General features: G+C 60.8%; 1 protein-coding gene across 2 annotated transcripts in view; it reads left to right on the forward strand.

Moving 5' to 3' along the window:
- Nucleotides 1-22,720, forward strand: part of DOCK1 (dedicator of cytokinesis 1) — a 345,843-nt gene that overhangs the window by 60,924 nt on the left and 262,199 nt on the right. For both annotated transcript variants that reach the window (XM_045853767.1, XM_045853768.1), the window contains exons 14-22: nt 1,990-2,114; nt 3,100-3,198; nt 4,072-4,144; nt 7,196-7,299; nt 7,662-7,845; nt 10,710-10,807; nt 13,007-13,096; nt 13,442-13,542; nt 18,356-18,490. In XM_045853767.1, coding sequence (XP_045709723.1) covers nt 1,990-2,114; nt 3,100-3,198; nt 4,072-4,144; nt 7,196-7,299; nt 7,662-7,845; nt 10,710-10,807; nt 13,007-13,096; nt 13,442-13,542; nt 18,356-18,490 — 1,009 coding nt within the window. The remainder of the gene's footprint in view (nt 1-1,989; nt 2,115-3,099; nt 3,199-4,071; nt 4,145-7,195; nt 7,300-7,661; nt 7,846-10,709; nt 10,808-13,006; nt 13,097-13,441; nt 13,543-18,355; nt 18,491-22,720) is intronic.

Raw genomic sequence — 22,720 nt, forward strand, 5'->3', positions numbered from 1 at the left:
TCACAGGAAGGCCCGAGGAACTTCTGGTTCACGCCGGTCCTATTTCCCTTATGACTGAGGCTTGAAAAGCAAGTCTAAACCGGTAACGTCCCCTCACAATAGACTCGTGGGGAGTGGGGGTCCCCGGGGGGCAGGGCTCTCGCCTGAGTGAGTCCCCTGTTTTCTGTGGCTTGGCTGTGGCCCGCAGGCCCTTGGGGGAGAGATGGCATGGGGGACTTCCGCTTGGAGCCCGGGCCTTGGCCCCTGTTGTTGCGTGCGTCCCGTGGCGCCGTCATGCCTCTTCGCTGCTCCGTGGGGCACCCGTGCTGCTGGTCATTCTCCTCCCGTCCGACCCCCCCGGACATCCCGGAGCCCCGAGGGCCCTGGCGGGGCAGCAGCCTGCCCTGAGCTGGGACAGCAGCGGAGGCTGGGGTGAGGCAGAAGGAACCAGGCTCTCTGAGGCCGCCTGCGCCTCCGTCCAGCACCCGCCTCCCCCAAATGGCACCCTGGAGCCGGGAGGCAGGTGCTGGGGGCCTGTGCTGAGCACCCGTCTGTGGGGCTTACCGACAAACAGTGGGGTCTCACTCGGGGTGGCCCCACAGTGACCGTCTCTGGGTCTCTCCACGGAGACGGGGACCCTGGCATTTAGCCGCCTCCTGACACGTGTTGGTCCTCGGGCTGATGAGGCCTCCGTGAGGCTGCTGTCACTCTGCTGTCACTCTCTGGGTTATGGCTTGTGTGCCCTTATGGCGTTTCCGGGCCGAGGGTCCCACAGACCGCCCCGCCTCGTCCACGAGCCTGCTCAGCCGTGCGCGGCTGTAACTGGGTGGGAGGCTCGGTGGCTCGTTCCCGGCCGCCCGGCTCACTGGCGGCGGGTCCTGGACCCTCGGCCTCGCCCCCGGCCCCGGGCCCGTGCCCCGTCATTAACGCCTCTCCGTGCTGGGTCCGCGGTGTGGCTGCTCCCTTCCCAGCAGCCTCGGGGGCTGTGGCGGCGACCCACTGGGATTTTTATAATAATGACTTTTAAATGGAAACTTAATTTACTAGTTGGATACGTCAAAGCCAGAGTAGAACAGGGGGAAAAAACACCCAAATAAGAATGCAAGGAGATATTTTTTCCTGAGGGATCTTTGTTTTTTGCCCAGAGCGGGTTGTTTGCTACTCGGGAGAGAACCTCCTGGTGTGCCCGGTGGCCAGCAGGCGGGTCAGCCTCGGGGGTGGCCAGACGGGCCGCAGAGCGGCCGCCCCGAGGCACCGACGCTCCCTGCACAGCACGCAGCCGCCGAAGCTTGCTGCGCTTTCCGGGTGGACCGTCCTCGGTGGGAAGAAACTCTCGAGCTCAATAATTGCATTGTTTTGCACAATTTAAGTCCCCTCTCACTTTAAAATGCACAGGTCTGTATTGTGTGTCCCCTCTACTTTAATTAAAAAAAAAAAAAAGACGCCCAGGTGTGGTTTCCGACAGCCCCGCCCGAAGGAGAGGAATTCCAGCAGAGGGTCTCCCCCTTGACCCACCCCAGCCCCTTTGAACTCTCCGTCAGCTTTTCCCTCACCTCCGGAGCGAGCTGCACACGAGGCCGGCGTTGCCCGTTACCCTGGGTCCCGGCGGATGGTGCAGTGTTCCTCGGCTGCGGAGACGCAGACGGCCACAGCCGGCGGTCTCCCGAGGGCTGGGGGCATGGGTCGCCGTGAGCCACGGAGGCCGGAGAGGGGCTGAGCCCTCGCAGACCCAGAGACCGCCTTTGGCCTGCGAGGGGCGCGGGCTGCCCAGGGCAGGGGCCACGCCGATAACGAGGGCCTTGGAATGACGATGATGATGATGATGATGATGAGAACTGCTTTTGTCGGGCCTTTGTACGCTGAGAGTGTTGGGCGGAAAGTATGTCACAGCCCTCTGGTACAGCGCTTACAATACCCTGCTGGGAGAGGTAGCGGGTCCGACGGGGTTGCGGAATTCACGGCAATGCAGTGGATCGTGGACTGGCTTTAAAGGCGTAATTTCCCCCCCAGGTGACGTTCGAAACGATATCTACGTGACGTTAGTCCAGGGAGATTTCGACAAAGGAAGCAAAACCACGGCGAAGAACGTGGAGGTCACGGTGTCCGTGTTCGACGAGGACGGCAAGCGGCTGGAGGTACTGCTCGTCGCGAGGTCGGATCCGTGGCGTCTAACTGTCCCTTCCCAAGCGTCCACCTCTGGTCCACCGCAGACCCCGAAAGACCCTCTGCCGACCCCAGGGCGGAGCCTCCGTTCCTTCTCCCCTTCCTCCGGCTCGTTAGGGGCCGGTTTGCACAGGGTCCTGGCCGCCGGCCGTCCCGGAAGTCCGGTGCTCTCGTTGGCTCCACGTGAGACAAGGGGGACCTGGGGCCCAGGAAGCGCACCAGCTCCTTCGGGCTCGGAGCGCCGGCCGGAGGTGGAGCTGGGCTCTGAGCTCGCACGCGGCCCTGGCACTGTCCTCCTGGGTGGCGGAGGTGACCAGGACCTGCCCCTGAGTGGTCACTGCAGCCGGCAGGACTCCGTGTCCTGAGACATGCTCAGAGGCCACACCAAGGCGGGTGGCCCTGCCCCTGTGGCCCGAGCGACCTCTGTGGCCTGTGGCTGAGGGCGGTCCCTGCGTGTGCACCTGAGCTGCGGGTCTCCTTTCTCTCCGGGTGGCTCTGGGCGCTGTCCCACTGGCCAGTGCTGGCCTTTGCCACTTGGGTTCACCCCCTGCTGCTCCCACAGGGGTTGATGGTCATGGTTCGCAGCTGGGGCCGCACGGGAGGGAGTGTCACCACCTCCTAACTTTGGTCTGTAGCTGTTTATTCGGGACCTACTGAGTAGGTCGGGCGACTTCCTGCGCACCCTCAGGACGTCACCACGAGCCAGGGAGGGGAGGGTGGGGCTCGCCCCGTGCCCACGCGTGCAGCCCTCAGGATCCGGAATGTCTGGGCGCAAGGCTGGACGCTGGCCACTGCCGCAGGCGTCATACAGCTGGGTCCCATTGGAGACGGGGTTGTCGCCGTCCCCTGAGTGTTCTCGCCGCCCTCCAGCTCACCTAGCGGGGGTGGCAGGTGGGGGCTGCCCGCCGTGCCACGCGCCGGGAGCCCTGACGCGACCCCTCGTGCCCTCTTTTCAAGCACGTGATCTTCCCCGGCGCTGGCGACGAGGCGATCTCGGAGTACAAGTCCGTGATTTACTACCAAGTGAGACAGCCTCGCTGGTTTGAGACCGTGAAGGTACCGTCGGCATGGCCGTTGTGTCCCTCGGGGGCGGGGGTGGGTGATGATGAAATGCTCATCTGCAGCCCAGGGAAGCCCCTCCCCCCGCCCCGCCGCCCCACCAGCCGCCCAGGGGCCGCGTGCCCCACCGGGCACCGAGCAGCGGGACAGCTCTCCATAGAGTCCCTCGAGGTTGCTAAGGAACCGCACTGGCATTTTTTGGAACACAGTTACCCTCGTTTCCTTCTGAACGTAAAAATAGGACTTTCATGGAGACAAACGGCAGAGTCCTCTAAAGACGGGATTGTTTTTCTCTTCCTGGGTTTGCTTTATGTGTGAGACGCTGTCTTCACACCGAGTAGAGACAGACAGAGATGCCTGTGTGCACAGCGTCTCGCGGGGAGACTCCCCTGTCCCCTGTCCCCTGTCCCCGCCGCGGGCCCAGCATCTCCCAGTGCCCCAGGCTGACCTCATAGGCCTGGACGGCCGCACGGCAGGCCAGCCGCTGGCTGTGGGTGCGATGCGAGATGTCACAACCAGAAAGCTCCCGTCCAGCCGCCGGGGGCAGGTCCCGCAGCCAGAGGGGTGCAGACACCGTGGGAGGGGCGAACAGCGAAAATGGCAGCTCTTAGAAACAGAGTCTTAACAGCGAGGCTCAGTGTTCACCGAACCTCGAGCCGTGCCCCGGAGTCGGCCCGGCGCCCTTCACCGTGTTGCTGTGTGTACCGTCCCACAAGGCACCTGGGTGCTTTTGGGAAAACCGCGGAGGGGATTCCGCCTTTCCCCACCGAGGCTCGGAAACGGTGCAGTGGGAAAGGGGGCTCCGGGGGACCCACGCTGTCTGGGCGCAGTGGCCACGGCGTAACCACACTTCCTGTTGCGTCCCGCCAGGTGGCCATCCCCATCGAGGACGCCAACCGCAGCCACCTCCGGTTCACCTTCCGCCACCGATCCTCTCAGGACTGTGAGTAACGGCGCGTCGTCCCGTGCGTCAGCGGAAAACCCGGGGGGCACTCCGTGGGCCGCGCTTGTTCTAGATTGTTCTGCGACCGTTCTAGCGAGTCCCGGAGCCCGGGCGCCCCAGCGCCCCGAGGCCCGGGCACCTCCGCTCACGTCCCGCCTTAGCCCGTTCCCCGGGAATGTTCTCGGCGCTTTCATCGAGACCATCACCGGAGATCTTAATTTCCTGAAATTTTCTTGAATTTGCGACTTGCTGGTCTTTTGATGTCCTCTCTTCCGTTTTGACTTGCACACCATTTTGTCCGTGAGAAGAGTCGCTGAGGTCGGTTTGTAAGGAGCAAGGCGAGAAGGGCAGCCCGGGGAGCCGTGGGAAAGGCAGAGGTGGGGGCCGAGCAGAGAGGGGCGTGCGCCGGGGGTCCCCGGGGACAGGGGCATCCTCAGCCAGGGCGCAGCCGGGGGCTGGAGGCGCCCTGCCCCAGTGGAAGCGTGAGTGCGGGTGGGAGTTGGCCACAGCACGGCTGGGCGGGCTTCAGGGCAGCGGGGGTGGGGGGCGCCAGAGGGCACCCCAGGTTCCAGAATCCACGGAGGGCTGGTCTCCGAATCTGAGCACGCTCCTGCTCATAACAAGCTCATTCTCTCTAATTAATAAATCACAGCAGGGCAGAGGGGTATCTTCTGTAGCATTTTAATTTTCAAAATCCTTGTTTTCCTTGTCAGTTTTAAGTGCTCATTATAGACAAGATGCTGTCACCCGACACACCATGCCACATCTGTATAATTAATGAAGTCTCCCGGCCCCAGCTTGCGGGGGCCCGGAGACGTGGCGAGCATCCGAAGTGTGGTGCTGCCGAAGTCGGGAGCTGTCAGCTGCTGGGACGACGGCCCCCCGGGCCTCCCCTGGGCCCGCTGGCACAACCTCTGGGTCAGGGGTGGAAGAAACGGAGGCCACATCGCACGCTCTCCCTCCTGGCAAGCAGATCTGAGCTGCTCTCCCCTAACGGGAGCAAGCGACGGGATTTCTTGGGCTGGGATCTGCAGAGCCCCTGCACTCACGCGGAAAGTTAGTTGCTGATGTAACTATGTGACACTCGTCAGCAACGTGTTAGCGATTCCAGAGGCTCCACTCGGGCTTTGCAGGAACGCCAGCTGCCTGCCTGCCTGCCTGCCAGGAGCTGACGTCCGTCCCCCGGTTGCAGGAGGCCTGCTTGGGTGGGGCCGCCCTGCCTGCCGCGGCAGCCGGTGGCCTCCTGTGGCCCCTGGCACTTTGCAAATTTGTCACCTACCTCTCGTACTAGCTGCTAAGGAGCGTGTACCAAGTGCAGCCCATCCCCTTGCTGTGAAGACGTGCAAGGTCACTAAAAGCGTACATCTTTGTTCTGTGCTACTTTTTGAGTAGGATCGGGGGAGGCCCTCAGTACGGTCCAGGTCTTTTCATGGCTGCTTTCACAGAGACGAGCTTTATTTGTGTGTTCTTTTGTGTCGGCCTTAGAATGGCCCATTCTTTTCATCAGGACGTGAAGACATTTCATGTTTTCTGGTGTCTTTTCACAGAGAGCTTTATTTGATCCCTGGAGCCCACATTTTTTACTGTGACCCTCTGTTTTTGGTTAGGCAATCATTTGTTCATTTACTTAGCATTTGCTGAGCACCTACTATGTGCCAGATGCTAATGGACCCTGGTTTTGGGTCCTCAGAGGGGCCTTTCCCAACCACCCAGCGGGGTCGCCCCTCTTCCCACCTTCCCCGCTTCGACACAGCACCAGGTTCTGTTCTCTCTGGTCCCCGAGAGTTGTTGGGCGGCACCCCCCCAGGGAGAGCAGGCCTGTCCTGAGAGCGTGTTCTAGGGTGAGCACCCGTTCACGCCCTGGGGAGGGAGCAGAGCGAAAACGCACGTCGTGCCTGCTGTTCAGAGTCCGGGGGGGTGGTGGGGGGGGACTGTGAACGGAAACAACACACGCACACGCATGCACACGTGGGCGTGCCGCAGACGGGCGTGTGCGGGGCGGACACGTGTTTCCCCCCGGTTCTGGCGGCCGGAAGTCTGCAGCCCGGGTGCCGGCGCGGCCGGGTTTGGGTGAGGACCCCCTTCCAGGGTGCGACGGCCGCTTCTCGCCGCGAACTCACGTGGAGGCGGGGGGCGCTGGTGTCGCCGCCTCCGAGAAGGTCCCTGGTGCCGTGGGGTCAGAGGGGCACCCTTGTGACCTCAGCGAACTTGAAGCACCTTCTCAAACGGGCTTACCTGCCGCAGCGCCGCATGCGGGTGAGGGCGCCCATGTGACCGTCTGGGGGATACGATCGGTCCATGATCGGTCCGTGACAACGAGGAGGGAGGGTGAGTCAGGCGAGGGGAAAGAGAGCGGCCACGTCACTCATCTCCTCCGGCTGGTCCCCGCGGGGCCGCTGGGGCTTCGGCAGGAACTTGGACGAAAGGAGGGCGGGGTCTCGCGGGCAGACACCTGGCGGGAGAACTTCCTCGCCCGAGAGAAAGGGCCCTAGTCGCCCGGCGTCCGCATCAGTGAACCCGTGCACGTGCACGGGGTGAGGGAGGGATCCACCTCTTTAGCTTTGCACACCGACGGCCAGTGTTCTCAGTGAACGAACGGTCTGCCCCTCTGGCTGTCCTTGACCGTGGCTCCCAGACCCGGTCCGTTCCCAGTGGTGTGTGTGTCCCTGGGTCACGAACACACGGTCTCCGTTAGCATCGCTTTACAGTTACTCGTGGCTTCCGGCATTGCAGGGTTTCCTCTAAAGTCACCAGGTCCCTTTGGTCCTTGACTCGCGAATCTGCTTTTGGGCCCCGCGAGTAAGCTCTCTGCAGAGATTCTGACGGGAACGCTTTGACCTTGGAGGCTGATTTGGGCGCAGCCGGCCCCACTGTGACAAGAGTCTTCCTCCTGCTGGTGAACCTGGTCCGTTTCTCCCTCTACTTGCATTTCCTTTCCATCTGTCCATACGGTTTTGTCATTTTTTTTTCCGTGACGGTGGCCCCCGCAGCGCCTCCTGACGCGGCGTTGCCCCGACAGCGGCTGAGGGTGGCTCCTGGTTTCTGTTGCAGCCAAAGATAAGTCGGAGAAGGTATTCGCGCTGGCGTTCGTGAAGCTGATGAGATGCGACGGGACCACCCTGAGGGACGGGGGGCACGACCTCATCGTCTACAAGGTGGGGGGCTGCGCCGCGGCGCCGCGTGGGGCAGGGTCCTCCCCGCCCCCCCCAGCTCCCCGGCCCAGGCCGACACTCCCACCTGGGGAGAAAGCCGGCGCCCTTGAACTGTGCAAACGCACCTGCCCCACCACTCGCCGTCCCGCCGCTCCGAAAGCGAGAAGACGCCGTGCAGTAGTGACACACTAGGTGTTGTGCAAGGCCACGCTCTGCTAACACGCATTAACCTCCAGGAAGCAGAGACCTGGTTAGACCAAACAGCTTACCTGACAAGGAGCACGTGGCGGGACGGCTAGAAGGATGAGGGGAGCCAGGGATAGGAGACGGGGGGGTCGCTGACCGAGGCCTCGTTCCCCCCACAGGCCGAGGCGAAGAAGCTGGAGGACGCGGCCACCTACCTGAGCCTGCCGTCCACCAAGGCCGAGCTGGAGGAGAAGGGCCACTCGGCCACGGGCCGGAGCATGCAGAGCCTGGGCAGCTGCACCATCAGCAAGGACTCCTTCCAGATCTCCACGCTTGTCTGCTCCACGAAGCTCACCCAGAACGGTGAGCGGGGGCCGGGGCACGTGCCCCCGGGGGGGCTTTCCCCCGAGCCCCACCCTCCTGCTTTCGGTCGAGCAGGGAGGCTCCCGCAGGCGCGGGCACGCGGCCAGCCTGTCACCCCGGCTTTCCTCTGTGGTGGTGGTCCCTGTGGGCGTCGGTGGCCTGGGAAAGGGGGAGACACCATGGGCCGGGAAGCCCTCAGCCCCACTGTGATCTGAGATTAGCCTGAAAGGGAGGTGAAGTCCACAAGGTCTGGAGTCAGCCTGCGGGCCTGGGGTTGAGAGCTAGGCCCCGGCAGTGACCTTGAACTCGTTCCCCTGAGCCTTGTTGTCCTCACCTGTGCACTTGGTTAGTCACTGGGAAAATGACCACTTTTCTTTATTTTTAGTAGTTGGTTCTGATGCCAGGTCTAGTCTCCCAGCAGTGAGATAAGGTGCCCCTCGCTGACGGGCGCGTGAGAGCACAGCCTCGGCCCAGCCCCAGGCAGTGCCTGGGCACCCCCCACCCTCCCGCTGTGCTGGGCCGGCCTGGCCGCTCCCCATCACTCCTTTGCTTTGGGGCTCCCTGGTGGCGTGGTTAACTGGCCAGGACACTTGTTACTCAGCGCACACCATCTGCATGAGGCCCAGGCCCCTGGCATGAATCCCCCACTGAAACACTGCGTACCCCCAGATGTGGCAGCATGGCAGCCATGGCAGGGCACTCTATGCGGTCTTGAAAGTCAGCTTGAGAATCCGAATCTTCCCTCTTAGCTCCTGATCCAGGTTTTGATTACTAGCGTCTGCTGCTATCATGAATTGTGTCCCTGGGGGCTGTCTGTAAATCCTGGCAGACGAGTCAGATTTGCCCAAGGGACAGTCACCATGTGGACATTAACAGGACAAAAGTAAGGCCGTCGTCTGGAAGCCACCGCATGCGGCTGTGGGAGTGGGCCGGGTGTTGGGGCGCACGAGTTGGGGAACTTGAGTATATTTTCTCCATCAAACAATGTTCTGAATAGCAGTGAAGTTGTGAGACCCACCACAGTCCTTCCGAACCCACGCACTCCTGCAGAAGAAGACCGCTAACTGGGAAATTCCCGAGGCATGAAAGCCACAGAAATCCCCCCGGGGGGTAGTCCTTTCAGCGGGAGCCCCTCGAATCTCAGCAGGCCCAGGGTCGGTCCCTCCTGGGAACTCCCTCCAGGCGAGGCCCCCGGTCTCCCAGCAACCGTTGCCGGGCAACAAGGAGATTCTGATGTGACGCTGCTCACTATGAGTTAGGGGGACGCCTTTTGGCTCTAATGTCACCCCAGCCCACGATTCCTCCTGTGGGGATGGCGGCTTGTCGGGTGTGCGAGACGGGGCCTCCCCAGCTGGCGTTGACTGCGGGCGCCCAGATTCTCCCTCGGGAGTCAGCTCTCTGCGCCGCGTTCTGCCGTGCCCTGCCCAGGTGCACCCTTGCACCATGTCCCTGGTGCTGCGCGCTTGCAGGGATGGGACCCGGGTCGTTAATTGTCGTCAGAAACACTGGTGACTCATGAAGGGCGGTCCCCGAGAACCCGGGGACCTGGAGTGTGTCACCAGGACCTAGCCTTTCTCACCACGTCCCCGTCCATTCGAAGTGAAATCACACTGACTTCCACCGTGCGTGGCTAACATTTTCAACGGCCGGTCGTCTCTCTGACGGGCGGTTGCCGTTAGTCTTCATGCTGAGTGTTCCCTGCACGTCCTGCCGTTTGGCTCTCCCACCCGCCCCGTGCACGAGTGTACACCGCGCCCATTCTTCAGAGAGGAAAACCGAGGTGGCGTTACTTGCCCTCGGCCCTAGGGCCTGTGCTGTGCACACCCAGGACTATTGGGATGCTGGGCCCTTTGTGTCTCACCCTTTCCAGCCCTGTTGGCCCACTCGGGGCGAGGCCCCAGGAGCGGAGACGTGCAGGTGTTTCGGTGCTCCCCAAGGTGCACCCCTGGGTGCCTGTGCCCTTAAGTCCCCCTCGGCGTGCTGTGTCCCCTGAAATCCCGCCCGTTGCCGAGGTTGCGTGTGTCCTTTCCGCATGTCCTGGGGTTTGTCCTGGGGTTTTTCCTGGGGAGGCAGTCTCTGCAGCTGGCGTGCGTTCCCGGTGAGCGTCAGCAGTAAATTGGACGCCCTTCCCTGATTGTGTTTTTGCACGTGACGGGTCGTAAAATAACTTCCAATAAAACTGTGGAAGGTCCCTTGATCTTCCCTAGAGCCCGTTGTGCTGGGGTCTGCCTCCCTGCCTTAACGCACCTCTTGCTGCCCTGGAGTCCTTCCCTGGGCACCGCCTCACCCGTGTAGTGTGTGGAGGCCAGGTGCATTCTGCCTGCGGCTTTCAGCCAGGAAACGGACACAGACGCAAGGAACAGCTGTGGGCAGCCGGGCCCGGGCGGGCTCAGCGAGCTCCGCACGGCCGTGGTCCCTGGGCGCTAGGGTCCCCGTCCCCATGCAGCATCAGGACCTGAATTCGTGTTTGTTCTTCTAAATTGCTGTATGTAAAAAATGCAACGATAGAGTCTCATCCTGCAAAGTGGGGAGAAGAAGCCAGCACAGCACCGGTGGGTGCATGGGTTGCCTCTCCCGGCCCCTCCCGTGGACGGGCCGGGCCAGCCGCCTTTCTCAGGCTCCCGAGTGACCCTCGCAGGCTGTTACGTGGGAACAACTTCATGGTGATCAGAGGTGGAAACAGTGAATTCAGCCCCACTGGGTGCCGGGCGGGGACACATAGTAGTAGTGGGACACATAGCTGGTGAAGATTTCCAAAGAGGGTGGGTTTTCTGCTGAGAAGCTCACGAAGCGGCCGTGTGGGCGGCGTGCACACAGCGGACAAGGCCCCCGCGGCCAGGGACTGACCTGCCCTTGTCTTTCAGTGGACCTGCTGGGGCTCCTGAAGTGGCGGTCCAACACCAACCTGCTGCAGCAGAACCTCCGGCAGCTGATGAAGGTGGACGGCGGGGAGGTGGTCAAGGTGACTCGGGGCCCGGGCCTGGTTCGGTTTGTTTTCCTCCCGGGGTGGGGGCGGGGTTCACTGGCAGCTGCCGCCTCCCGAGGGGGCATGTGATTCTGGTTCCGACCCCTCAGCAGACAATTCCTTTGGGATCGGCGTGCACCTCGGAGTGGATGGGACCCTCCTGGGACCCCGCTGTGGTGGGGGGCCGTTTCACGGGGAAGGCAGGCTTGGGTTCTGGCTCCTTCTCCCGCGGGCCCTCCCTGCAGGGCAGATGGAAGGTGCTGGGCCTCCTTCAGCCTGGCTTTCCCTGCTGCGGAAGGGGAACGGCTGGGCCTCTGCAGACGGCCACCGTGGGGGCTCCGGGAGATCGGAGGGCCCACGTGGGGAGCGCTCGGGTCATTACCTGACCGGGATGACTGCTCACTCCCCTGGAGCTCTGGTGGCTGACCTGGGGACCAGGGCGCCAGAGGCTGGTCCGGGCCGTTTCCCCGCCCGTGCCCTGGCACTGGGCTCTTCGCCTCCCGCAGAGCAGGCCCTGGAGGGAACGTGAGGGGTCCCCTCAGATCCCGGTAGGACCCGACAGTCAGGCGAGGCTGGTCTCGTGCTTCGTTTGGGGTCGCCGCTGGTTCTGAAATTTCCTCCAGTGTCAGGGTCAGTGTCAGGGTGGTCCTGTCTCCCTTGCGCCCAGATGACTTGCACACGAGAAAACGCACGTGCGTTTTCAGCATGCGCTCCCCCCGCCACCCCCGGCCGGTGAGTGACGAGATGGCCCCCCCACTCGGGGCGTCCTGGGAGCGAGATCCCTGCGGCCTGTCTCGCCCCGGCGCTTCCCCCTCCTCTAGAGATGCCTGCGGCGGGAGGAGACAGGCTTCTCCCCGCAGACGTTCATCACGTGAAGTGGCTTTAATTAAACGGCAGTGCGGTCCGCGTCGGAATAAACGACTCTGGTTGCATCGCTTCCCTCATCATTTCACTGTGCGGCCGTTGGAGCGCCCCCCACCCCCCACTTTGAATCGTCTCTTCAGGTCCTTGTCTGCCGCCCCCGTGGGACCCTGTTACTGGCATTTTCAATGTCCCCGGGTCCCGCCGAGTCCCCGGTTCTGAATGTGTAGGCTAAAGTGGCTTCCCCCGGGGAAGCTAGGGGAACGAGTTCCCGTGACTGGGGAAGACGCCCAGGTCGTGAGATTCCGTCCTCTGCCATTTGCAAGTCCCCGTGTCACGTCGGGAACTGGTCGTCCTGCCGTCGGCCTCTTGCCGTCCTTGCCAGGGAACTCGGGGCGCCTCTCACCGTGTTCCCCGTTCCCACGATCTCGTCGGCGATCCGACTGCTCCTCCCTGGACATGGTTTCCACATCTCTGCCCCGGGGGCCCGGCGACCTGTCCGCCCCCACCTCATTGGAATGACGCTTCCTTGGCCAGTGTCACCTATAGGCCCTTAGGCCTGGGGAGGTGACTCGCCTTGTCTCAGGTCCCCCGGCTGATCCTGGCAGCCAGGCCCGGAGGGGTGCCCGGCTTGCCTGCGGGGGGAGGCACCTTCTACTCTGCTGACCAGCAGACGGTGGGCTGTTTCCGTGTGTCCGGGGCCTCCCTTCTGCGGGGCAGAGATGGCGTTGCCGGATGGGTTGGGCAAAGCACTTGCTTGTCTAGTGGGGATCCCGTTTCCCATGGGCAGTTTTGGCTCGCCCGTGGAGGTGGTCTCAGAGAGGGGTGCTTGTCCACAGGAGACCTTCCACAGCCCCATGGGTGGGACCTCCTCCACGGCGCGCGTGTCCCCGCGCCGCTGCGGCCACGGCCCGGTGAACAAGGCCACCGCCCCTGGCTGTCGTGCTCTGTGCTGTGATCCTGCCACTTGTCTGGGGGGACCAGCTGGGTGGGCTCTGGGGGGACCGTGACACGCCAGGGCTTGGCACCTGGGCAGTCTGTGGGCAGGGACGCCGGGCTGCTCGCAGACGGCAGAGGTTGGATCTTGCGAAGACCTTACAATCTGAACAGGGTGGGAAGCGGTTCGGAAGTCCTCGAGGTCGAGCCGGTTGTCACCGGACCGAGGAGAACCAGGCTGGGAGGTCCCGCGGGAGGGGCCTCCCCTGCCGCCAGCCCGGCTGCGGGACTCAGCGCAGATCCCCGGAGTTCGTTCGCGGTGTCACGGCGACGCCGGGCCTCGGCGGCTGTGAGGGCAGTGCCGGGGCTCACGCCATGCCCTGGCCCGTGTCTCTGCAGTTCCTCCAGGACACCCTGGACGCCCTGTTCAACATCATGATGGAGAACTCCGAGAGCGAGACGTTCGACACGCTGGTGTTTGACGCGCTGGTAAGAGCCCCCCCTGCCCACCCAACCCACTGTCCCTCCAACCAGACATTCAGATGCCCTTCTGCCCGGCCGCCTTGGAGGCTGGGTGAGGGGACCCGTCACGGCAGCTCTGCTAGCACTGCCCTGTGCACCCAGTCGAAGCAGATACACGGGGAGTGGGGAGGTCTCTCCCAGCGACACCCTAGCTAGGCCCGCGCGGTGTCTAGGGCAAGAAGGGGCAAGCGGCTGACCAGCGGCGGTCCCGAGCTCTCACGGGTCATGGGTCACGTGGTGCGGATGATGCCACCGAAGCTCCCGACAGCGCCCGCACTGCCTGGCTAACGCGAGCGCCGCTTGCTGTCGCAGGTGTTCATCATCGGACTCATCGCCGACAGGAAATTTCAGCACTTTAATCCGGTTTTGGAAACCTACATTAAGAAACACTTCAGTGCCACTTTAGCCTACACGTAAGTTCTCTTGGTCGTTTTACAACCAAAGTTTTTCTTTTTGTGTGTTTGTTATTAAGAGGGTTTTTTTTTTGTATACTTTTGTCCATGATCATACATTCCCCTCCTCAAAACGCTGAATATACTGGGGTAGTTTTTATTATTGCTTCCCTCTTATCAGAACTGAAAAATCTTGTCCAAAGAGGTACGTTGTCAATCATCCCAACATTCTGGCATGAATTCTTTCTGTCCTCCACGTCTCCTGCCTGTCTGAGAGATTTCTAGTTCGCGCTGGACAGAACGGAGAGACGGGTGCACCGTGCCCTCCCCGCAGCTTCCCCGAGCACGCACCTGGGGAACGAGTAAATACATGCGTGTGTTCCTGTTTAGAAATCACGGGTGGTTCCGTGTCCATGAAGTTCAGGATGCTGCTTGTCAGTGTATCACTCTGTCCGTTGGAGAACACCTTCCCTGTTGTCCCGAAAGCGCCCGCCGTGGCTGACTTGGGTTCTTGCCGCCCACCCACCCAGCCGCTCTGGACGTTGTGGGCGCCCCGTGAGTCTTGCCCACGCCGCAGGGCGCACGCCGCGTCCGGGCCACACAGCCTGCTCCCCCGGTGCCGAGCGGCGCAGTCCCGGGGCCCCACCGCCTGGGTCTAGACTGCAGCTCTGCCCCTTGCAGTCTGTGGTGCTCAGCTCTCCGGCTTCAGCCCTTGTCGTTGGTAAAGCGGGCACGGCGGCGACAGGTGTGCTGAGCACCTGAATGAGTTGTTCCGTGTCAGCTGTTCGCAGTGCTTCCTGCCTGGCCCGGGGAAAGCACCAGGCAGGTGTGAGGTTTCGTTGTTATTAGAGTTGCTGGGATGAGGCGCCTTCTGTCTCTCACGGTGGGGTTCACAGACATTTGTTCAAACTTTTAGCTGTGCGCGTTGCGGTGAGAAAAGAGATTTAAGTCATTTCTCTCTCAAATGCATTTTTTAAAAGATTTTATTTATTTATTTTTAGAGAGGGAAGGGAGGGAGAAAGAGAGAGAGAGAGAAACATCAATGTGCGGTTGCTGGGGGTCATGGCCTGCAACCCAGGCATGTGCCCTGACTGGGAACTGAACCTGCGACACTTCGGTTCGCAGCCCGCGCTCAGTCCACTGAGCTACGCCAGCCAGGGCTTAAATGCATTTTTAAAAATTAAAGTGTAGTAGACAAATGGTATCATATTAGCTTCAGGTGTACCACGTAGTGACTTGGCATAATCCCCGTAGGAACCTCTCCTGTGGAATCATTAGAGTGGAGTCTCTTCAGTGCCGTTACGTTGGGTCCCCGCTCCCAGCCGGGCCTTGGCCACGCTTAGGTCAAAGCCTGGGCGCAGCCGTGAGCTCGAGGTCAGAGGTCTGACCCGGTCCGTCCCGGTGCCCGCCGGGGCCTTCCCTGTGCTCTGGAGGGCCCGTGTAGCGGGGGGCCGCGAGGGGGCCGGGAGCCGCGGTGTCCCCAGCGCACGGAGCTGGCTTTGGTGGCTCTGTCTGTTGACTTGCCAGTAGCTTCACTTCAAACCTTTTGTTCCATCGGCGGGGGTGCCCTGTTTGCCTGCACCTCGGACAGCTCCTCACAGACGTCGGGGTGGGGGCCCGTGTCCCCGTCTTCCTCTGGCAGCCCGGACGCAGCCCGGGCAGGGGGACCGAGGTGGCCGGCAGCTGCCCGGGGATGTGCCATCACCTCCGTATGTGTCATGCTGGCCATTCTGCTTTTCCACCGAACCGCGGCCCAGTGGCCCCTCTCGGAGGAGAGACGTAATCATCCCTGAGACTCAGCACGGTGGGCCAGCAGCCTCGCCGCAGTCGGGGTCCTCAGTGGGAGCTGGGGCGGCTGGGGCCAGTTCGTGGGCAGGAGAAGCAGCAAGTGCAGTCTCTCTCGCAGCGGCAATGAGATCAACGGAAGGTGGCCGTGGGCAGTGGGCCCAGCCCTCATTCACGAGCCCCTGCGTGTGGGTCGTTCGTGGGAGCTGGGGCCCCGTCGGGGCGGCCAGGGCTGGGCAGGGAGGGTGCCAGCGGCATGGGGACTGTTCCTCTGGCCCCCATGGGCTCCTTTCTGGCCAGTGAGCTCCTGTCCCTGGAGCTGTTTTGGGCCTCCCTCCCACGTGACTGGTGCCCCCTTTGCCCCGGACCTCCGAGGTGCAGGGGGTCCCCATCGCTGCCGGAGGTTCTACTGGGCCACCCCCGCTTTAGTGGGTTTTTGCTTTTATTATTCAATCTCCAAAATGTAGAAAAGTCTTCAACCCAGTTTGACACCCATTTATGTTGAACCGTCTCAGCAAACGGGGAGCAGTGTGGCCGGGGGCGCCGAGGAGGAAGGGCCGCTCGCCTGTCACGCGAACACGAGGGGGTCCGTCCTCTGCGCCCCTGGTGACCAGTGAGTTGGAAGTGCAGCGGCGAGGCGGGGAAATAACCAGATGTGTAGCAGCCGGAAAGAGAGAGGGAGAGCTGTCTCTATTTTCACACCATGTGATTAACAAGTCCCTAAGGGACCCACTTTTAAAAAGTCCCCTCCCCCCAAAAAATTACTAGGACTGGCAGATCCAGAGCCGATGCAGAAAGCTCAGTTGCACCCATGCAAACAACTGGGACACGAGACTGGAAGTACAATGTAATTTACATACTATAAAAAAGTCATTAATAAATGTAGTCAACGATAGATCGGACTTCTCCCCCGAAAATTACAAAGCGTTGCTGAGAGAAATTTTAAAAGAACTAAATAATTAGATGAACTGTTGCCTAAGTGTGTATTTTCCTTAGTCCCCCAGAGTTTAATGTAACCCCAGTCAAAACCCAAGCATGCTTTGTGAGGAAAACGGACCAGCCTGTTTAAAACACTGACGTAGAAACGCACAACGTCCAGAAGAGCCCAGAGACTGTTTCAGAAGACAAGTCTGACTTCGAGGCCCGCCGTGCGGCAGCAGGAGCCGGGATGGTGTGGCTGGCACGGCCGGCCATCAGTGTGGACAGACAAGGTGGACAGGAGGGTGACAGGCGGGGAGAGAGGGCTGCGGCAGGGACCCCTTGGCCCCCCACAGCTGCTGGTCTGGAACCGCTCTGCACTTTGTAAAGAAAGGAACCCCATGACTGGCCACTTTCCCATGTTGCTGTGGGGTCCACCCTGAGCCCCGGCCCCGGGTTTGGTGTTTAACTGCCGTGCAGCACGGCGTTGGAAGGACGGAGCGCACTCTGTTTAACCCGCCTCACAGGCGGACGCTGGCACGGTGTAGGTGTTCAGTTCTACTGCCGTAGGCGGGGCTGCAGTGGACACCTTGAATACCTGTCCTTGTTGCTGCAGCGTGAGGTGCGCAGGTGCCGCTGCTGCTGTGTGAGGGTCTGAGCATCGCTAATGGTGGCAGGCAGGGCCCGTCTGTCGGCCGGAGTGCGGAGCAGTCGTCCCACCAGCCAAGTTCCTGCTTCTCCACGTCCTGTCTGGCCACCTGACCTGCAGTCTGTTCTGTGTACCTGAGGAGAGTAGGCACGCTGTTGACTCTTGGTTGCTTTAATTTGCATGCACTCATTTATAATGGGGTGGATGTTTTTATGATTCTAGTCTTCTTCCGTGATATGCCTGGACGTGCCTCTCGGACTCTGTTTTTTTGTTTGTTTTTAATTAACCTTTTCATCTACTCTGACACTTTGAGCAAATTGGCTACCACTTGGGCTTTCTGGGTATTTGAGTTACAGAAAAATAGAAAAACTTTAGTGCTTTTTCTTTTATTTGTACCAGGGATTTAAAAAAAATTTTACTTATGAAAGAAGCACTTACTCTAACTTACGAAGCTGTGAATTCAGGCTTTCAATATGTACTGTATCTGTGCCAACTGTTTCTAATTACTTACGTAATGACATGGAAAATTTAAAAATAATTGTCACCAATTTTGGTATATTATAAACCAGACTCCTATTACCATGGTAAAAGGCTTTAAATGTTTTCGTGTTAGTGCGTTACTTGTTTTTAGATGACAGTTTATAAAGATAGAGGTTCTAAGAGACGTGTAATCACTGTACTTGTACAATATAAGATTTAGTCAATCCTATTAGAAAATGTAAACATTATAGAACTTTTCATGTGGTACCCATGTTGTTCTCATATATTGTCCACAATCTTCTCTATGGAGATTCTTAGAGAGCTCATTAAGGAATCAAGAGTGTTTCCTGCTTGAAACACTGGTGGTAAAATTTTAGTTTTGAGTGTGAGTAGCCTCGTTCTAGAAAACGAAGGAGAGGTTGTGAACGGGTTCCCAGTCCCACCCACTGTTTCATCTCGTCATTAATGCCTCCTTCGAGTTCCGGTGAAATCCACGTAACACAAAATGCAACATTTCAGCGTCTCTGAGCACACCGTTCCCTGCACGTTTTTTACACGTAGTACATTCAGTGTGTGGAGAACATTGTCTAGTTCCAGACCATTTTCAGTCCAATGGCTAAAAAGATTTACTTCTGTGCCTGTCTTGGGCTATAAAGGAAATCCTGTGATCTTTTCACTTAACCCGGAGGAGCTGGTATCCCTCTCCAAACCCGGTGTCCTCATGTGCAAGCCACTCGATTACACGACACATCTCAGTGCCCGGAAAGATGTCTGAAACTCGGAGTGCCCGTCAGGTGCGGCGGTCGCGGTCACAGTCTTCCAAGAGCTGTTTTGTGGGGCCCTTTCCTCCGTCCCGACTGCACTCCACTCATGTGCAGGCACTGACCCGCGGGAGCCCGCAGAACACCAGCCCCGGCGTGTTTCTGTCCCCGCGCAGCCCCAAGGCGTCGGCGTCCCTGTCCCCGTCCCCGGACTGAGCCGTTCTGTTTCTGCTGTGACTAGGAAGCTGACGAAGGTGCTGCGCAACTACGTGGACAGCGCCGAGAAGCCGGGCGTCGGCGAGCAGCTGTACAAGGCCATGAAGGCCCTGGAGTACATCTTCAAGTTCATCGTGCGTTCCCGCGTGCTCTTCAACCAGTAGGTGTCCCCGGCCAGCGCCCGGGGGACTCTCCGGAGGCCCCCCACGGCCTTTCCCTCCCTTCTCCTGCCTGCTTCCTCTTCCCCTTTCTCTTTCCCCTTCCCTCCCTCCCCTCTTGCTCCTTCCTTTCCTCGGTTTCTCGGGGGCCAGGGCGGCGGCAGACAGCTGTGCCGGGCTGGGGCTGCCCACGGGGGAGCCAGCCCCGGTCCCGGGTCAGCAGGGTGTCCACGGGAGGCAGCAGGGTGTCCACCCTGTCCACCGGAAGGGTGCGCAGTGCTTCAGAGGCAGAGCCCCGTGTGTACGGGGCTTCCGGGGTCCTTTCCCGTGGGCCTCGATGAGTCAGATGGCGCCAGGAGGACGCACAAATGGAGACAAGCCAGCCACCCCGGGGGAAAGCCACCACGTCAGTCGAATGGCCTCTCCCGGGCAGACGGCGGGCTTCCTCCGTCCTTTCTTCTGCCGTGGTGTCGTTCCCAGAGACACGTTCCCACGCAGGAGGGTGTCGGGCTGGGTGGGCGCTCGGTGGCCTTAGTTCAGGGGTGCTTTACGTGCCGCCTGGCTGGCTTTGGGAGCGGGTCTGGAGCTTTATAAAGTGAGCTGGTGCGTCTAGGACTGCGCTGTGGGGGGTGGCGAGTGTCGACACGTGTGTCCGTCTGTAGACCAAGAGGTGGGCCATCGTGAAAAGCACCTGCCGCTGGCCCACGGCAGTGGGCTGCGAATGCAGCGGCGTGGGGAGGGGGCGGACCCCGAGCCAGGGCGCTGGCGCTGATGTGCCCGCTTGTTGCCTTCAGAGGACGCGGCGTTGGGTGACGTGCGGAAGTGACACTGGTGGCTTTGGGTGACGTGGGGGAGTGACGCTGGTGGCTTTGGGTGACGTGCGGAAGTGACACTGGTGGCTTTGGGTGACGTGGGGGAGTGACGCTGGTGGCGTTGGGTGACGTGCGGAAGTGACACTGGTGGCGTTGGGTGACGTGCGGAAGTGACACTGGTGGCGTTGGGTGACGTGGGGGAGTGACGCTGGTGGCGTTGGGTGACGTGGGGGAGTGACGCTGGTGGCGTTGGGTGACGTGGGGGAGTGACGCTGGTGGCGTTGGGTGACGTGGGGGAGTGACGCTGGTGGCTTTGGGTGACGTGCGGGAACGACGCCGGTGCGTGTCGGTTCTGCGAGGCCGACGCTTCCGTAGGGAGCTCTGAACACGCAGAGAGAGAGAGTCCGTGGACCAGCGTCCCTCGGAGTCAGACAGCCGTGTCTCCTTGTACGAGCGTGGCGCTCCGGAAGCCTCAGCGAAAGCTGGGAAACGGGCTTGAGCCAGTGGGCACCTCCTTCTGTTCCCGCCTGTTTGCCCAGCACGGGGTCTTCGTTCGCCTGGGGGAGCCTTCTCCAGAAGGGCCCGGGGGGAGGTGGGGGTGTTCGGAATCCAACCCAGTGCACGCCACGGCTCCCAGACAGCCAGAGGAACCCGTCATTCGCCTGCGTGGAGCTGTGCCGTCACACACGGGGGTGTGGCCACCGATCAGTGACTGCGGTCCCCGTGTTGCTGGTCAGAGGGTCCACTGCTCTCGTTCCCCCAGAGTTCTCCTGATGGCAGCAGCAATCGTGACACCACGCGTTTATGGACGGAGGCTCAAGGTCGGAGGGCGCTGGGCTCTGATCCTTGGCCGGAGTGTCAAAGACACGCGCTATTATTTTGTTTATTACGGATAGGAACGGACCTTGATTTGGACGGAAGCCTTCTCTTTCCTTAAGGGCCAGAGCCATTGACTTCGTCACTCTCAGATGTGAAAGGTTTTGTCTTCCCGCATTTTATTTTCTTCAGTAAAACTAGTTCTGTTGAAATGAACTTGCCACCTTCAGTCTTGCTAGTGCGTGTTTCCCTAGACATTTTTTTTTTTAAGATTTCATTTATTTATTTTTAGAGAGGGGAAGGGAGGGGGAAAGAGATGGAGAGAAACATCGGTATGTTGTTGCCTCTTGCGCGCCCCCTACTGGGGACCTGGCCTGCAACCCAGGCGTGTGCCCTGACTGGGAACTGACCTGTGACCGTTTGGTTCGCGGGCCGGTACTCAGTCCACTGAGCCACCCCAGCCGGGGCGGTTGCCCCAGTCATTTCAAATCTTTAATTGCACTAAACCAAAAGCTACACTCGGGTGCGAGGATGACTTGAACGACTGGAACAGTTGGGTGACGTGTGACTGATTTGGCCTTGTTTCCTTTGAAGAAATAATGATCCTGGGCAGCTTGTGATCAGTGTGACCTCGAATCGGGGGTGGGCTGACGCGGGTCCCCTTTCCTAGTTCCCTGCCGATGCTCCCTCTCACGCAGAGGTCAGCACGCAGAAGCGTGTACGGGCGGCGAGCGCGTTCCTGCTGGTGCAGTGAATGCTGCGACCTCGCACAAAACAGCGCCGCGTGGGAAAGACGGGGCCCCCGCATGGACCGGGAGCAGATAATGTCCGTCTCCTCCATCTCTTTCCGTCTCAGCGTGCGGATGGCCTTAGAAATGGGATGGAAGTTCTCGAGTCTGATTGCAGAGTGGTTGGGGATATGGCTGCCGCATGTCTCAGGAAAGCCTAGAACCTTTACCAGACGAGGTTTTCCTTCCTGTTTTCCTTCCTTCCTTCCTTCCTTCTGAGAGGACGAGTCTGGAGCTCACGCCTTTGCCCCGAGCTTTCCCCGTGGCCTCGGCCCCTTTCATCTTCCCACCACCCCATCCTGAGGGTCTTTCTTTTCCCTCATGGCCCCAAGGGGGCTCCTGCCCCTCCTGGCATCAGGACTGCGTCCCTGGCAGCGGACAGGGCGGGGGGGAGGGGGAGAGGGCTCTCCCAGCCTCTCTTCCTTCAAAGCGCTCTCCCCAGTCCCTGCAGAGAGTCACGTGCTTTCCCGTCACCCAGAGGGTGTCACCGGCGCGCCCCAGCTGCGGAGGGCTTCGGAAGGGATTTTTAGACGGGCTCACGGGTGCTTTCCACGGAGTCGGAGTTCCTTAAGTAAAGCAGCGAGTGTGGGCAGCAGTGAGAGAGGCAGGATAGGCAATTAGCACACCCTCCTTCATTCCTCTCACCCAGAATTCCTGTTGCCGGGCAGCTTACAGCGTTTCTGACGTGGTCGAGGTCGGGGTTGCTACCTCCTCCTTCCTCGGGCTTCTCAGAGTCTTCCCTGCCCCGTTAGCTCGGGAGTCAGAGTCAGTCCCGGAGACTCCTGGCCCCCAGTGTCTCGGCTTTATGTCTCTGGAGCCCGGAGCGACCCGTGGGAGGGAGACACCCAGCACACCTTTGTCTGGGACCCCGGATGGGCCCTGCGTCTGGCCTCCTGAGGACCGCCTCTGTTCTCGGGCCTGGCAGCAGGCCGCTGGCCCCGGCTGTGGCCCTGGTGCCAGCCTCTGTCCCGGAGGGGCCCCGGCAGGAGGCAGGCCTGACCCCAACCAGACGGTGTCCCCTCCTCCCAGAAGACAAAAAGGACGAACGGTCAGAACGAGAAGCAGCCGTGGCAGTGCCCAGGGTTGGGGTTCCTGACCTGGTGTTCCTCATCTGAGTGGGTACTACAGGGTCAGGGCCCTGGGGGTGTTGACGAGTGGGCTCCCTCCCCACCTCCCTCCCTCCCTCCTCTGTCCGTTCCTCCATGAGAACTTCATGAGCTTTGCAGCCCAGACTGTATCCCAGACTGGAGTCATCCAGCGGTCTCACTCTTTTCTCCAACATTTCCTGAGTGTGCGCTGTGGCTGCCTGTGGTACATCCGGAGTGCACAGACGGACAGACGCCTCCTCGACACCCAGAACACAGCCGTAGTCACGCTGCGCAGAGAGGGTGCTGCTCCTTACATTGGAACCTGCAGTCTGAGTCTGCAGAACGGAGGTTTAGTGTCTCAGGGATCCTGTGGCCGGGAAACCATGGCCCTAAAGTCACGGAGGACAGGGCCACAGACAGACGTCCGTCACGTCCTGTTCTCTCCGGCGGGCACCCCTCCCCCCCCCCGCCCCGCCATTCAGGGGCGCCGCATCGGGACAGCAAGGACGTTCGCTCTGGGTGGAAGGAGACTCCCGTTTGGTCTAGGCCGCCCCGAGGGAAAGTGGCCCTGTGCCCTCCACAGATGTCCACCCCGTCTGGCGCCTGACGAGGAGGCCCCGGTGTGCCGTCCTCAGCGGTGGGGGCGGGACGGTCCCCCGCTCTCCCCGTCTGGGCCGCGGCACATTCCGTGCCCCGGGAGGGAGCAGCTGTGCTCACAGCTGGAGTTG

The sequence above is a fragment of the Phyllostomus hastatus genome, unplaced genomic scaffold, assembly GCF_019186645.2.
Source record: "Phyllostomus hastatus isolate PE091 unplaced genomic scaffold, TTU_PhHast_1.1 phas_scaffold_1066, whole genome shotgun sequence".
NCBI lineage: Eukaryota > Metazoa > Chordata > Mammalia > Chiroptera > Phyllostomidae > Phyllostomus > Phyllostomus hastatus.